The following is a 16,647-nucleotide window of genomic DNA, read 5'->3' on the forward strand; positions in this document are numbered from 1 at the left end:
GGCTAAGTGAATGAACTGTGCTTTTGCATCCTTTAACACCCTCTTTGCTGTCACTACCGCTGTGCAGTTACACTGTCACACTCACGGTAAATAACCATGCCCAAATTAGTCTTTTTATGGCCTAAAAGAATAGAGTCACACCATCATGAATGTTTAATACATTTTCCCAGGCTCTTTGCTGACAAAAGCATAATTAAGGCTCGCACATAACGCGCTGCCTCAACGAAAATGCACCATTTTCAGCAAATTCAAGAGTGGTAGTTTGGGAGAAGACTCATAGTGTTGTTCTTCCTAACCACACTCCTGTGCCTTGCTATTAAATCTAACAGCAGAACATGTACACAAGTTGCAACAGAGGTTGCAGTCTTTTTTGCATTTATTGTAATCGTGGTTTAACAGTAGTTTTACGCTGACTTAATGACATGTATTGTGTATTGATATGATGTGTTCTTTGTGCATGTGTAAAGCAAGCACCTAACTAAATGGTCTGTGTGTTTAAATTGGTTTACTCTCATTACTTGACTGCCAATGCTTTTTATCTTTCTGGATACGTAGGATGTTCATACTTCCAGATAAACAGAATCAACTTTTTGGCATATCCTTATCTGGATGATTGAGCATGCATGAAGGCATAATTTGTATGTTAAAAGAAAAAAAGTGATTTATATTATTACACTAAAAACTAAACTAAACAAATTTAGCACGGAAAATCAGAATAAATCAACCTTTACTTCCAAACATTGCATTTTAAATACAGGCAATGCTCTCGTTATTTCCAAATGTGGGCCTCGTGCATGTTTTATGCCATCTTTAAGGCAATGTCTATGAGCAGAATGCTGAATAATTGACGAGATGTGAAGCTGGATCAAACGGCAAGTCTGCCTCTGTTTGTGCCTCTCTGTATGCGCAGACTTTTTCTGTTGTGTGTACTGCTATGAGCTTCCATTAGTGTTTGTGTGTGGTCAGTGGTATAAAAGAATGTGTTTTCAGACTCTGTAAATACCTACAGATGTATGCAAATGTGAGCTTGACAAAAAAACAGCTCAAGTATTATTATTTTTTAATCCCTTGCCTGGTTTGATGATGACTTACTGTATTGCTGTGGACTGAAATAAGCTTTTAAGATATAAACTCAAAATTTTAAATGACCAAACATACTATTTTTATATAAAATATCATAAATGAAACTTGACCTTTAGTAAGGTTGAGCTGTAGTAAAATGTTACAAGTTCATATTATTATTTAAATACAGTGCATACCTCTGGCAACTATGAAATGCAATAATTTAATAATAAATATGGGTTTTTAAAAAATTATATTCTGTTTAATTCCATTTTTAACAATATGTTCAAACTTTTTTGGGGGGAAAAAATGTTACATGTATTAGGAGGTACTAAATCCACTACTTACCCAATCACTCACACACACAGACTCTATTGTACACTATTGTACACTCACATTCAATTGAGCCTGTCATCTTCTCTAATGGCCATCTACTCCTAGAGAGCTATTAGAGTACAGGACATGTTATTGGAAATCAAAGAGGATTTGGAGTCCAGAGCATCCTCCTGCAGGAGTAAGTACCTAGCAGAGGTCAGCTTGTTACAAAAACACACTCTGTCAACTCTGACCACCAGGATGGATTAGTAAATCTCTGCTTCCTTCATTTTAATGGTTACTCTGGTTATTTTAGTGAAATGATGGCATGCAACCACATTTTTAATCTATGAAAGATGCATATGTCTGTGATGCTGTAAATTTACATTTTCCTCTTGTTATGTCTTTGTTAACTGTGTTAGCAGCTTAAATGCATTTATTAAGTGTTATTTGCCAGTAGCTTAGATCCTTGCAAATGAGACTGGAATAGATGTGTAAATCAGACTTTATAGATATAATTCATGGTAACCTTAACAGTAAGCTTAAAATGAAATTTTTAAAATTACATTTCTTTCAGTGATACTTTCGGTATACTTTCAGTAGAGTACAGGACATGTTATTGGAAATCAAAGAGGATTTGGAGTTCAGAGCATCCTCCTGCTGGAGAAAGTACCTAGCAGAGGACTTTCAGTGATATTTTCAGTATCACTATCTTGGTGGGTTTAAATTGGGTATATCTCTTTAATAATATTAGATAAAAGAGAGAGTTCTGAGACTTCAGAACAAAAAACAGCAGTTTCTTATTTCTCAATAATAAAGAAATTTCAGCTGGGAATCTGATTGCTTGATCTGAAATTTTAAAACATCGCTGAATAACCCTTTCTAATTAACTTGTGAGATAAGACTATGTCATAAAGGTCTGACTTTTTTCTTATTTTCAGAATTTGTGTGTAACTAAAATTTATACATGAATTATGTGGTGTGCTACTCGACAAAAATCCATTCATTTTCTTCTGTTTATCCTTAACAGGGTTGCAGGGGGGCTGCAGTCTATCCCAGCTACTGTAGCTTGAGAGGCGGGGTGCACCTTGAACAGGTCACCTGTCTTACACAGGGCTAACACAGAGAGACAGACAACCATTCACACTTACAAGCATCTATGGGCAATTTAAAATCACCAGTTAACCTAACACCAATTGCATGACTGGGTTGTGGGAGAAAGCCAGAGTACCTGGAAACAACATACAAACTGTGTCAAACTCAGGACCTTCTTGCTGTGAGGCAACAATGGTAACCACCACACCACCTTGCTACCTTAAATGGTAAATGGCCTGTATTTGTATAGCGCTTTACTGGTCCCTAAGGACCCCAAAGCGCTTTACACACTCAGTCCAGGGCGGCTGTAGGTAGCCACCGCCACCCTGGGGCACACTGACAGAGGCGAGGCTGCCGGACACTGGCGCCACCGGGCCCTCTGACCACCGCCAGTAGGCAATGGGTGAAGTGTCTTGCCCAAGGACACAACGACCGAGACTGTCTGTCGTTACAAGAGAAACTGCCAACTCCTGAGCCATGATCGCCCCTTAGATTAAAAAAAAAAATTAAAGACTTAACAAGACAGATGATGAAATGGAACAAGTAAAGTGTGATCTTTCCTAGATATCATAGCTTTTAGCTGGTACCTGTTACTGCTGTCTAGATTTATGAAAGAAACTATAGTTAAAGGCAGCTAATGTGGACTCCATTACTGCACATTTGTTTTTCAGCACTGTAATTATAAAATGCAATCTCACATAGTGTTTGGGGAAAAAAATCTCTATTCGCAGGCATCTATCCAAGCTAAGGGCCACTCTAAAGGAGAACTAAAGGTGTCTTTGAGTCAGCACCACTGTGTGGTGTCTAAGCAGAAAACAATGCCAGACCCCCAGAGCAGAGATGTGCATTAAAAGCTGTGGCTAACAAAAGCCGCACAGTGCAATTGATCTAAACTGTGTGCAAAGGCAGGACTTTGGGGAAATCAGAAACTTCATTAAAGTTTCATATTGTATTTCTGTGCACTTGCAGTTTCACCCTGTCTCTATTTACTTAAAGGCCCATACTGAGCAAAGTTAGAGTTCCCCTCTGGTTTTGCATTGCAAAAGCTTTAACAGCGCAACTGTTTTTCAGAAAAAAATCAAAGAAGCATTGTCATTGTTTCCAAATATAAACAGAATGAACACTTTTGTGTTCAAGAAATGCTTCTTTTAATATTAGTTTTGAGTTCTTGCACCATTTCTTACGTCAGGTTATGTTGATGATAGTTTGAATTATCCATATTTTCATGACGCAAACATAATGTAAGGCCATGCCAGAATATATTAACCCAGGGGAAAAAAGTATCTCTTGGGCAATATGTGTAATATAGAATCAGAATGCATGACCACACAGTGTGGACCACCACATCGACTATTTACATTTGTTTATACTCTCTTTGTATAATCTTCTCTTTGTGGCAGGCTTTCCACCTTCCCATTCAAACGGGAAATGCAGAATGCCAACAAATCACACATTGCACTGACTCTCTGGCAGACACACAAGCACACACCACACATACTACTGGGGCATTAGTCAGCTAGGGTTCCCCTTGCTCTGCAAATGATCTGTGAAAAATATACAGAAATCCTTTGCCAGTCCTGGACAGATAAATGCACACATTCACATGCACCTATTCACAAATTCAAGTATACAAAGGTGCTAGCTCCGTTTCCAAATCTCTTTCACACACACATGCGCACATGGCAGAACCAGGAGGCAGATATCATTGATAGCTTCCCAGGTTTGAAGGCCTTTTCCTGGCAGAGGCTTCTAGAAATACTGGTACAACTCACTGTCTAGTTTCTTGCTGGGCTTTTTGTCTCAAGCTGTGGCTTCATAAATCACAATATCCATTAAGAGTGGAAAACCATGGAATCAGGTGAGCACTTCACAAAGCTTAGAACTTCTTCAATAAAAAAAAAAACACAACTAAAACAAACAAATGCAGTACAAAACAAGTGTACTGTATTAAAGTAAGCAGCTTAGTCAGCTCAGATTGTGTAAAAGTTGGATGAAAAAAAGTGTAGATAATAAAATGTGCAATACAATCATGTCATAAAAATGTACAACAAAGCAGGACTATATTACAGCCAGTGCATACTTTGTAGAGCCACTGCAGTAAAGATATAATCCAGAAAAAAAAAGATTTGCATGCATGAATTGTCAAGTGGTCCTCCCACAAGACTCACCTGGCAGGTAAGTGGTGATTCCAGATTGACCATAGGTTCTGGCTATGAGAGTGTATCTATTATGGCTAATACTCAACCCCTTCTCCAAACACATTAATTTGGATAAATGGTTAGGGAAATGATGGATGAATGGAGATAACTTGGAAAATAATTTTATAACATAGAAGCATAATATTTGCTTCATTCAGTGTTTCAAGACATTGTTTTGATAAGAATTTATTTAATTAGGTTGCATGTTTCCAGTGGAATACTCAAGCGACTGCATTTTTTTGTGTTTGTTTTGTTAAATTATTTTGAAGATGATTTGATAAAACAACTGTAGTCACAAGTGTTCGCATGCGGTTTAAGTGTTGTACAGATCCTGACTCGCCTTTATTTCCCAAGGTATTCAAAAAGGTTACTGCACACTGTAAAGCAAGGTCCTATGATTTAGTAAACATTCCCATGACCCTTTTATTTTAAAAAGGAGTTGTTTCTCATGCAATGTCTGCTTTATTTGTAGCCACTTCAATGCGCTTAAGTTGCCTCTGTGAGTTTATGTCTCAGTCTGCCTCTGAGCTCTAACCTTCAAACTACAAAAGTGCTCTGATGCTATGTTCAGGCTGTGCACACTTTGATATAGTTCTAGATGTGTGTGAGTGCATGCATGTGCATATGGCTGTGTGTGTGAAGCACAGCCCTCATGTGACAACGGTGCCCTTTTCAACAACAAACTCACAAATCAACCATGCTTAGCTACACATTGTTTCTCTCAAATGTCTCCAGCCAAAAATACAAATGCTTCCCTCCTTACAGCATCGCAAGAGCCCTGCTGTGCTCACATCCAGTGATGTCAAGCAACATAGTCGTTACATTCGCAGCTCACATTTTTCCATAGCTTGCAACTTAAGTGTGCTGTAGGTGAGATGAGTTGACACAATAGACAGGAGGTGAAGGGCAGGAGGTGCAAAGAGAAAGGAAAAGGTGGTGAGCAGAAAGGGGAGAAGTAAAATGGAGTGGGGAGCAAAGAGAGGAACCTTTGATGTTGGGAGAAATTGTTTCTATAATGTTTGAAGGCTGCAACAGTCCAATTAGGCTGCAAAGAATCAGAATTACACACGCACGCACGCACGCACACACACACACACACACACACACCACTCTGCCCTGTAAGAGATAGAAGCAGAGAGCGAGGAGGAGAGGATAGAAAGGAAAGGATGGTGATGTGGAGTGAAAGTGGCAGTGAGTTTTGTAGAGATGGCAGAAACCAGGGGAGAGCAGCCTCTGTGCTCGTGACAGCAGCTGAAATCCTATCCACTGGAGGAAAAGGGAGACGACACTTCCATGAAGGAAATGCCCAGGAAAAATGAAGCAAGTGGGGGGAAAGGGGAGATTAAAAAAATGACAGAAAAGAAATATGAAGGTGCAGTGTGCGAGAGTCACAGCAAGAGATGGAAATGGTAAACACAGAAATCTTTGGACATTTGTGCTCCTTAGAAAGTAAAATAAATAGGTGGCTGTTTGGACAGCTTTGGTCAATGTGGGTGGGCAACAAACTAGAACTGTTTGCTTTATTTACAAGTATTATTCCATATATCAGATCTCATCCCTGCTACAAATTATTGCCAGTGTTTTCCCCTGAACAAAAAAGCCTCAAAGCCATGAAAAGCCTTTTTAACTGCAAAGGCTGTGAAGAGATTGTGATTTTATAAAACTGTATTTTGTGGTTATTTATTTCCCTGTGTGATGGAGTAGGAGCTTAATTGTGCATTTTTCTCCCTGCAGCATTATCAAAGTCTTCATAGTTTTACTGTTTTCTTCACCGTCTATTTTGCAGATCTTGATATACCAGTTCTGACAGTACACCAGACCATCAGCGACGTGCGCGGCAGTTACTACCAAGAGAAGACAGTATTCCTGCGCTGCACCGTCAACTCCAACCCTCCCGCACGCTTCATCTGGAAACGTGGGGATATGCTCATCGAGCAGAGCAAAGACAATGGAGTGGACATTTATGAGCCTCTTTACACTCAGGTACACATGAACACGTACAGCTCACAAACGCTCTGCCAGGTGTGGAGTCGCTCCCTGCTTTCTGCCCTTACCTTCCCATTTCAACCCTGTTCTTTTCTGCCATCAAGACAAAGCCTCACCCAGCTGAACGTATTTCATTCTCTCGTGATTTTTAATTGAATATGTCTCACATTCAAGGTTTACTTAGACAGTGTTGTGGAATTAACGTTGATGTGAGGTTGTCATAGGAATTGAACTGTCTCTTTCCCTGAAGAGCAATTATCCAATAATTCTCCATGGCAAGACTGATAAGCTTTGGATTTTCTGAAACTATGCATGTTTTACTTGGCGTTAAAGGACTTGCAATGAATCTGTACGGCTATTTAACATGATTTGATTCCATGTGTATTATCAGTGACCTGTGGAGCTGTATGTATCAGACAGTTAGCAAGATATATCATTTAGATGGATTTATTTTTATGATAGCAATAATTTCATTCTAACCTGCAACATTGTTTTGATTACATTATTCAGTGTGTGACACTACGCTTACTTTTCAAGTCAGTGTGAAACTCTGAAGTGGAAAAAGCCCTTTAATGCTTCGTATTAGCTCTACATAGATTACAACTAAGGCTAACTACAATTTTATGTCATATTATTTTGTGCAGTTACAGGTTATATCACAAAAAGACATTTTAATACATATATTTAAATACATAATATGTTGTGGATGCTAGTCCTGGACTCTTCACCCGTTGAAGGTCTAACTTACTTTTAGGAAATATGCATCCTCCATATTCAATGTTTTATGTGAGACATTCATTCATAACTGAAACACAACTTCATAATTTGAAGCAGATTTAGTTTCAAACTTTCAAAACAATATATCTCTTATTAATCTCTTTCACTATTTCATGCAACTAATAAAAAAAAACAACTAATTGACTTGATTAAACTAGACAGTTGCAGTTGATAATACACATTATCAACTGCACCATGTGTTGCTGTTTCTCAGTGGTAGTTGGATAGACCTATTTTGCATAAACATTACTGAAGTAATCACTGTGAAAATACTATAAGCTACTAAATCCAAGTAAAACAACAAAAAATTACCATGGGCCAGGCATAATAGGTTCAATTAACTTTAATAACGTGGCCCTCTTTAATGACTAAAATTTTCATTAATCACTCTATGCAAACATATCCCAAGAACTCTAGAAATGTACTATGTCAGGAAGCCTAGAACATGGTAGGTACACTGGAATGCCTTAGCAAACACATGAATAATTATGTATTACATTTTTACATTGTTGTTCATAGTAGCATTATGAGATTGTTTTTCTTCCTTTCTATCAACATTAAGACAAGCACGCTTTTAATTAAGTCAAAATGAACTGGCCATCAAGTTGAACAGTCAGTTACTTGTTCATTTACCCAGCAATATCCAGCTGAAAAAACTGCCAAATAAACAGTCCCCAAGCTTCATCCCCAGGCTGAGCACACAATTGTTCAGTTAGTACAACTGTTCCCATTTTCTTCACTTATCAAAGCACCAGTCAGCAACAAAGCAGAGCCCCTGGAGTTCAATTAACCAGCCAGCAAAGCTCTTCTCAGGGCTGCCTAAGACACTGCCTACTGTATCAGACTCAAAGCCTTGATCTGAAAATCATCAGTGATGTTAAGAGATGTGTGACTGCTTTTGTGTGTCAAAGTCAGTGTGTGTATGTCTACATGAGAAGAAGCGAGCAAACTGGTGAGATAGCAAGTAGCATGCTTTCAGAAATAGAGAGAAGATGAACAGATTTAGTTTTTATTTTTGAACCAGATCAGTTTCATTTTCCCGATGGTTGCATGTGAAAGCTATTTGGAATGTGACAATGAATGAATATTTGAAATGCTTCACTTGATAACCACAGCGTGCAATATACACAGGCAGGATGCATGTGTGCATGTATCTATGTTAATATTTGAGCTTCTCTCAGTTTGTATTTAACCCGGTTCAGCATACTAAAGACTTTTGCACAAGATTACATCCCAGTTTAAAAGAGACTGAAATAAAAGCTCTGGGTTTTCAGGTTTATGGATTACGATGAAAATATGATTTTTGTTTATAATGTTTATATTAATGTTAATGTGATTAATTCTCAGATGATTCTTTTTACAGCACAATAATCCAACATGATGTTGTATGATGTCCTGTTTCTCCTATTCAGGGTGAGACCAAGGTGCTGAAGCTGAAGAATCTCAGACCCAAGGACTTTGCTGATTATACCTGTCAGGTGTCAGTCCGCAATGTGTGTAACATCAAAGACAAGTCCGTCACCTTCAGGCTGACAAATGCTACAAGTAAGTTTTTTTTAATTTGTGTTTCATTATCATTACAGTTCACAGAATTTGCGGGTGATACATTCCTAGAACCACCTGGGAATTGTGAAAAACCACAAATTTGGGACGGGGTAAAATAAAATAACCAACCACCTTTACTCTTCCAAACATACCTCTTGTCCTGTCAAATAGCTGAATCTTTGTCGTGTCTGGCTATAAAAACGTTTTCAACCAATTATTTGGCTAGCCAATTGTACAGACACATCCAAATAACTTATGCTTATGCACATTTGTTTGAGAATCTGATCTGGGAATCTGACAACTTTCTTAGAAATGGCTCACAGATATCTCTCCAACTTGTGCAAATCCACTATTATCCTTCCTAAATCTTCACTGAGTTCCTTGGACTTTCCTGTATTTATTTCCTGTATTTTGTATTTCCTATGTAGATTTTGTAAATTTTTTGTGTTGGGAATTTAGTTGGGAAAAAAAGCCTGACTGTTTTGATCAATCATGATCATGAGAAATGAAAAAGCCATGGACTAGTCAAGTCAAAAGAAAGTGTAGAACTGTTAGCACCGCTTATTAAGAGATTTAAGTGAGTGCATTTATACATTTGAGCCTATATGTATATTTGTGTGACCCTGTGTGGATTAGAGAAAATCTCAAATCATTTCAGACTTGTGCACATAATTCTTGTTCTTCACATTCAGTAAAGATGTATGTGGTACAGTCATTCCACCTTGGAAAAAGGACTGTTTAAAGAAATCTTTATCAAAAAACCCAGAATTACCAAGATAATTATGTCCATGATGAATGTATATACATTTCTGACCAAAAAGGTTTACAACTTTACAAAGCCAAGATGTTTTTTTTCTGTCGATGTACAGAAATCCTCTAATAATTCCATCTTATCTGACTACTCTGATCATGTTTGCTCTGTGATTGTGCAAGAATCTCTAGTTCTGTGTCTTTCTCTCATTGTTAAAGTGTCTCCTATCTTTACTTGTTCAGGAAATAGGATTCCTTTCTTCTTCCTCGTTTTCTCACTTCCTGTATGATCTCTCCCTCTGTCTTCTTTTCTCATAGTGAGTTTTTTTCCCCCTCTTGCTTTTGACTTTCCACTGAAATACGGTCACGTTCTATCTTCCTGCCTGCCTCCCAGTGTAGGATATTGTCTATCTGTCTTGTTGTACGGTTGCTGAGAGCTCATCTCAGGGCCGTCAGCTGTAATTCAGTTGTCACACTCCCTGTTATCTCCAATTCACTTTGCACCGCTCTGTCCATCTCCACGCCATCGCTCGGCAACTCTGTTACTTACAACAACATTGTTGCCATTGACAACCCTGTCAGGTTTGTTACTGTCAGTATGGTATTCCACAAGGGAGAGGGCCATGCCTGTCTGAGCTGTATTTTTTAAATGATTTTTTTTTTTCCTATTGTGTTTATTTTCTCCTCTTCCTACTGTTCTAACTTAATTTTCTAAATGTCGGCTAGCCTAGATTGCTTGACAATTAACTGTTAGAATTTTTTTTTTTGAAGCCCATTATTCAGTTATATTTATTTCCTTTCAGTAATTAGATTTAATTTATTTGACAAGAAGGTCCTTGTGAGATTTAATAAAACATGAGTGTTTTAAAACCCTACAAGGTTCTGTCTTTCTCTCACTGAGCCTTTACTCTCATAAGTTTACGCTAATTTTATTTAATTAATTTTAATTAGTGAATTGCAATTTTAGTTGAAAGCAGGCTGTTGAATAAACATGGAGCCTTAAAAGCTAAACATGAGTTTAAAACCCCAAAAGATCAATATTCCCTCGACATACTGTTTAGTACTGCAGTATGTCAAGTATGTCATACTGCTAGTAAACACATCAGAGGGTCATATATGCAACCAAAGACTGGAATGCAGTGTTTTTTCTCAAAAAGCGCATACAGTGATTGTAAAAAATTTTTGTTTGTAGTGCAAATTTTTACAAGTATAAGTGTAATGTATGAAGATATATAGCAATTAAACACTACACTATTGCAGCACAACATTAGGACACAGTAAATTTTTAACTTGAGTCCTGGTGAAAAGTTGTCCTGCACTTTGAAATCCATCCATCCATCCATCCATCCACCTCTACTTACTTCCATCTTCTGCTTCTACCTACTCATAGGGCAATAGGTGAGATACGCCCTGTACTGGTGACCAGTCTGTCACAGGGCTAACACAGAGGTATACAACCATTCACACTCACGTTCTCACTTATGGCCACTGCATGTCTTTAGACTATGGAAGGAAAACAGAGTACTTGGAAGGAAGCCGTGCAGACAAATGAAAATATGTAAAATATGCAAAAGGACATAATTACCTTTCCCAGTGTAGATCACATTAACTTCATTTTCCATTTTGCTATGTTCGCACCGCTGTTATTTGCCCCCCAGAAATAGGCATCTTGCAAGTTTACAGCCTTTATTATTAAAAATGATAAATTTCTACAATAGATCAGCTATTTCACACTTTCCTGTGAGACTGTGCTACTTTTCACTGGCAATAACAGTATACAGTATATATCAGCAACACTATAGAGTATATTTTTTTTATGATGAGCACAAGGTTTTGTGACACTTTTAAAATATATTTACAGGTTTTGAACTGAAGATGTTATCCAGTGAAAAATAAGGCCTCTTTTGAGATAAAAGTTTCCCAGGAGTCTTCTAAAGTGTGCTAAAGGTGGGAAAGATAGAAGAAGTCAAAGAGAAGAAACTGTGACAAAGTTAGGAAGAAAATGAACAGAATTTGGCACCTCTGTTCTTAAAAAAAGGGAAAGAAAAAGAGATACGAGGACGAAACAACCAAAAAACTAACTGAATTAAAAATAAAACAGATGGACACAGCTTACTGAAATATTTCAGAAAAACTAATAGTTAATAATCAATGCTAATAATTCAGTATTAGGTAAATCAGCTGTAGCTCAGAGACACCCAATTAATTAGAGCAGACAACACTTATAACACAATGTTTTCTTTTAAGAATATAGAAAACACATTTTTAATAGACAATGACCAAAAGGACATGGCAACCAAACATGAACAATTTACCAGCGTAAAAATCAACAAGTAGGGAAGGAAAACAAACAGGTTTTCATGCTCCCGCTATGTGTGAGATAGGGGTTCTTCACGACCATTGCCCCAGCCTTCTTCTGCTCCCCTCTTGGGCTCCTGTGGCTAAGATCAATTGTATTCCCACAGCGCACTCAACACACACACAAAGACACACACAGCAAACACAGCAATAAACGCCTGCCTGGCCCTGGCATCAGGGCTCAGAAGCTTGCCAAAGCAGCCAATCTGTCTGGACCTCACAGCCTCACAGACTGATCGAAAGCACACACCGCTTAGTGTGTGTGTGTGTTTCTTTGTGAGCACGTCTGTGGCTACAAAAGAAAGAGGAAAGAAATGTGGTTAAGGGGAGATGGATGAAGTGTGATTATGTCTGAGTGTGCACTTTTCTTCACTTCCTAACCTGCCCTAACAGAGCACAGATATCTAATGAGACAAACTGTTTAAATAAAGAATAGAGAGAATTGCATTTCCTAAAACAACTCCAGATTAACTGCATTAACAAGTTTATATACCTTAGACTTCTGCACCATTTTGAAATACTCACATAAACACACTTAAGATTAGGGATGGGTATCGTTTAGGTTTTATCCAATACCAGTACCAAACCGGTACTTTTGAAACGGTGCCGGTGCTTAAACGGTGCTCGAACCGGTGCTCGAACCGGTGCTCGAACCAGTGCTTAAAGAATGGAGAACACAAAATTGGTCCAAAAACCTCTCATGTTCAGCTGTTTTTTTGTAAAAAGATAACAATGTTAGCCTTTTCTGCAGCTATAGGGGATTTATGGTATCACTCTTGGCTGGAAGCAGTGCTTAATCAATGGAAAAAAACACAAACTTTGTCCAAAATCCTCTCATGTTTAACTGTTTCCCTCTTTTTCTTTGGTCATTTTAGCCTTTTTGGCCAGGGTGAAGGGAGTATCTGCCATCAAACAAGAAGACAGCCGCATGTAACTACGACGGTGTTTGCTAGTTCACCTTACTTGCATTAATTTAATAACGTGGTTAGCCTACTCAGCGTAAATTACACACGAACAACATTAAGCTACTCACGCAGAGAAGAACGGCTGCTGCTGCCATCATCATCCGTCATCATTTCTGCTACACTGGCAGGGCTAGGGGCCAGGACTGTACTCTTCGGGTTTTTGGGGGATGTTGCTAACTCCGGGTCCGATAACAGGCACCACACCCGTAGTAGATGTGCTCTGTGTGAGGTCTCGCAGCAAGCTATCAAATACGGCGCATTTCTCGGCTTTTAACAAAATGCTATACGTCGCCAGGTGTTTCATCAGATTTGAGGTGTTGCGCAGTATCGCAGTATCACCTTAAAGCACTTGTTGAAGGCTGCTGAGTTTGCATATTTTGCTGTGAAGTACAGCCAGACTTTTGACCGCTTCGCCTTGGGCATTTTTAATCTGTAGCTCTGCTCTAAAAGAACGTAGGTACATGGGCCCGCCTACTACGCTTGCAAAGGTAAAATGATTGGCTAGAATCGCAAGTGTATGACATCACAGGGAAATAAAGCACCGAAATGTGCGCTGCTTTTCGGTCTGCTTACTACCGTTTATGTCAGAACCATAATGGTGCCATAATGGCACCGGATACCGGTACCCATTCCTACTTAAAATGCTCCTAAATCATCTAAATCACTAATACTACCTAAAGGCACGCCATGAAAACATGTAGTAATGGAAAAACAAAAGCAAATTTCAGGTCTCAAATTTTATAGCACATATTTTGATACTTTAAACAAAAATAAGAATAAAAATTAGACTTGATCTCAAAAGAAAACAAACATTTCCTTTCACATTCACATAAACATTCTCTCAGAAAATTACATCTGTAGACTCAGTGAATATAAGTATAAAACTGAAATAAATAAAGTGACAGATGCAGAAACAAAGAAAATGACACAAAGAACAGAGAAATACACAGGGGGCAAAGGGAGGGAGAGGTATAAACAGATGGACACAAAGATGGAAATAGAGAGATTGTAAAAGACAAAAGCAGACAGCGAGTTGCTTTTTAATCTTCTATAATATTCGTTTAATGAGCATATTTTGCTTTTCCTCACTGAACCCCTTGTTTGTCCTTGTGTACCACTCACCGCTTAGATTAGATACATCCAACTAGGTCACACGATTACTGCTGATTCACCGCACTGGGACAAGGGGAATGATTGATTTTTTATATTATAATCCTACCCTGGGATTTTAGTACTGGCTTCTGCCCTCTAGTAACCGTCATCAGAGACCAAATCCTCTTCCCTTGCCTCTCATAAAGAAGAACATGGGGGCATACTCTGTAAGCTTGTCATGTTATTTAAAGTGGTAGCGTACAAGGGTTTAGGAATGTGTGGCATTGAGTAACTTAGATAGACTTCACCATAAGTGAAAAATACTCTAGTATTAGTAAAACACTGCATGTTTAAAAAGTGGGAAAACATGCATGAGAGAATATATGTGTCAAAACCAATAAATCAACTAATCTCTTTATAACCTCCTGCTCACTATTTTAAACGTTTTAAAGTAATTTTCTCTTCATATCTTCTCATCTTTTCATGTCTATATTAAACAAAAAGAAGGAGGGCAGGCCAATTTGTTTAACCAAGTTCATTCGAAGTGAATAACTTCTGTCATACAATAAATTTTTAATCTGACCTGAAATATTCTGTAATAGTGGCACCTGCAAGTGTGTATGTGTGTGTGTGTGTTCTTGTGATTTGGCACTATTCAAATAACACTGAATTGAAATGAAATGGAAAAATTGAAACTCTCCTTCTATACACAAAGGGGAAAAAAAGAAATTGAAAAGTAGAAATTTCTTTCACAAATTGTCAGGTTTGTTAAATAATTTACAGTTATTATAGATCACAGACTTCTTACTGTATGCCTTTGATTAAGTTAGAAACTCCACTTATTATGTAGCTCCTGGTGTCAATGTAGATTTTTTTGAAGATTTTTTCCTCCTGCTACAATGACATAAATGGAACACATTTTATGGGAAAAAAACAAACAACAAGAAACAAGGACACATACACAAAAATTGGGAGAATTTAATTTGTACGTGCAAGTTTATTTAGTGTTTTATCGATTACTATAACACATACCACACTATACCTTCAAGATAATATGGCAGTTGTACAATTGCACGATATATATTATTATTATCAATAGGAGGCTAATCCTACTGCAAATGAATTCCCCCTTGAAAAGTTGAAGATCAATGGGCAATCTGCAATAATCCTCACTACACTAAAACCTCTCGTAGGACATTTTATTGCACCTGTGCAGTCAGTTTTATGTAAGGCTATAATCCATGCCAGGAAAGGGTTATGTGAAAGGGAGAGAGAGACAAGACATATATTTAAACAGAATTTAAAAAGCAAAATATTGTTTTAAAACTGATGCTTGTGCATCCATTATATTTACTTTTTTAAATTGTATTATTTATATAGAAATACAAAAATTTATTGAATGGTATGTCTGGGCTGCATGGTGTACCCCCACGTAAAACATTTCACCATTCAGTTCATAAATTTCTCTGACATTTCTTCATCACTCTCAAATCCACTCTAGTTAGGGGATCACTGTGGGGATATGTACAGCCACACCACAGGCAAGAATCGATTTGCTCTCAAGGCTGCCTTGAGAGCAAATTTTTTGTGAAGTCATTGGTCGGGGCTTTAAGAGTCTGAGAATTTTCTCTGAATTTGAACCTTAGAGTTAAAAATATATATAGCTTTAAAAATCCAAGGAATTTTGAATACGGTCTTTTTCGGGGACAGTTTGCATTGCACTTTTTCACACTTTTTTACCCATGAGCAACACAAAAATTGCATTTTGGGATATTTTAGGATATTTGCATTTCTATATTGGATTCAGCTGTGTCAGAATATTTTGTCTGTGGCTTACAATTAAATATTTCAAAACGCTTTGTTGAGAAACACTTGACTTCAAAGTGACAACGTCTGCCTTTTCTTTGATTTAAAACTGCAGTTGAAATTAAATATGCATTTTCTTCATTTCCTTCTTATATAAATTCAATTTTAATTGTCGTCTTTTTCATCACTCGAGGCTCACGGTAGCTTTGCAACGGTTAAAATAGTTTAAAATTATATTATTTAAACGGATGTCTTTAATTGTCCATCTTTGATGACCATTGTTGTGATCTGATGTAATATAAGTAAAACTGAGTTGAACTGAATTGAAATTGAATAAACTTTATATTAGCTTTAAATAAACAGCATATTCCAAGACCCAGCCTTTCTTTGATTCAGAATATTTTTTTCTGTTGTATAGCTGCCAACCCTTCATTTTACAATCACACGCTAAACTTTTACTCATATTACCACCAATAATCAGCAAAAAAGTGTTGATCACTACTTGATCTCCAAACCCATTGGCCAGCCCGCAATCCCGCCATATTTCTGACTAACTTGGCGATAGTGACAAGTGCTGTGCCTGAGTACAATGCACAAACATACAGCTCTTGTCAGCTTACACCTCTCTCCAAACCTTTAAGCTTTTATTTCCAGCCAATTTCCCCCCAATAACCCCTCTGCCTTTACCTTAGAGACAA

At 37.7% G+C, this 16,647-nt stretch overlaps 1 protein-coding gene across 4 annotated transcripts in view; it reads left to right on the forward strand.

Moving 5' to 3' along the window:
• mdga1 (MAM domain containing glycosylphosphatidylinositol anchor 1) overlaps positions 1-16,647 on the forward strand; it is a 196,246-nt gene that overhangs the window by 117,523 nt on the left and 62,076 nt on the right. For all 4 annotated transcript variants that reach the window (XM_085138178.1, XM_085138243.1, XM_085138290.1 and 1 more), the window contains 2 exons: positions 6,457-6,653; positions 8,846-8,978. In XM_085138178.1, coding sequence (XP_084994304.1) covers positions 6,457-6,653; positions 8,846-8,978 — 330 coding nt within the window. The remainder of the gene's footprint in view (positions 1-6,456; positions 6,654-8,845; positions 8,979-16,647) is intronic.

This window comes from Neolamprologus multifasciatus, chromosome 1 (assembly GCF_963576455.1).
Source record: "Neolamprologus multifasciatus chromosome 1, fNeoMul1.2, whole genome shotgun sequence".
NCBI classification, from domain to species: Eukaryota; Metazoa; Chordata; class Actinopteri; order Cichliformes; family Cichlidae; genus Neolamprologus; species Neolamprologus multifasciatus.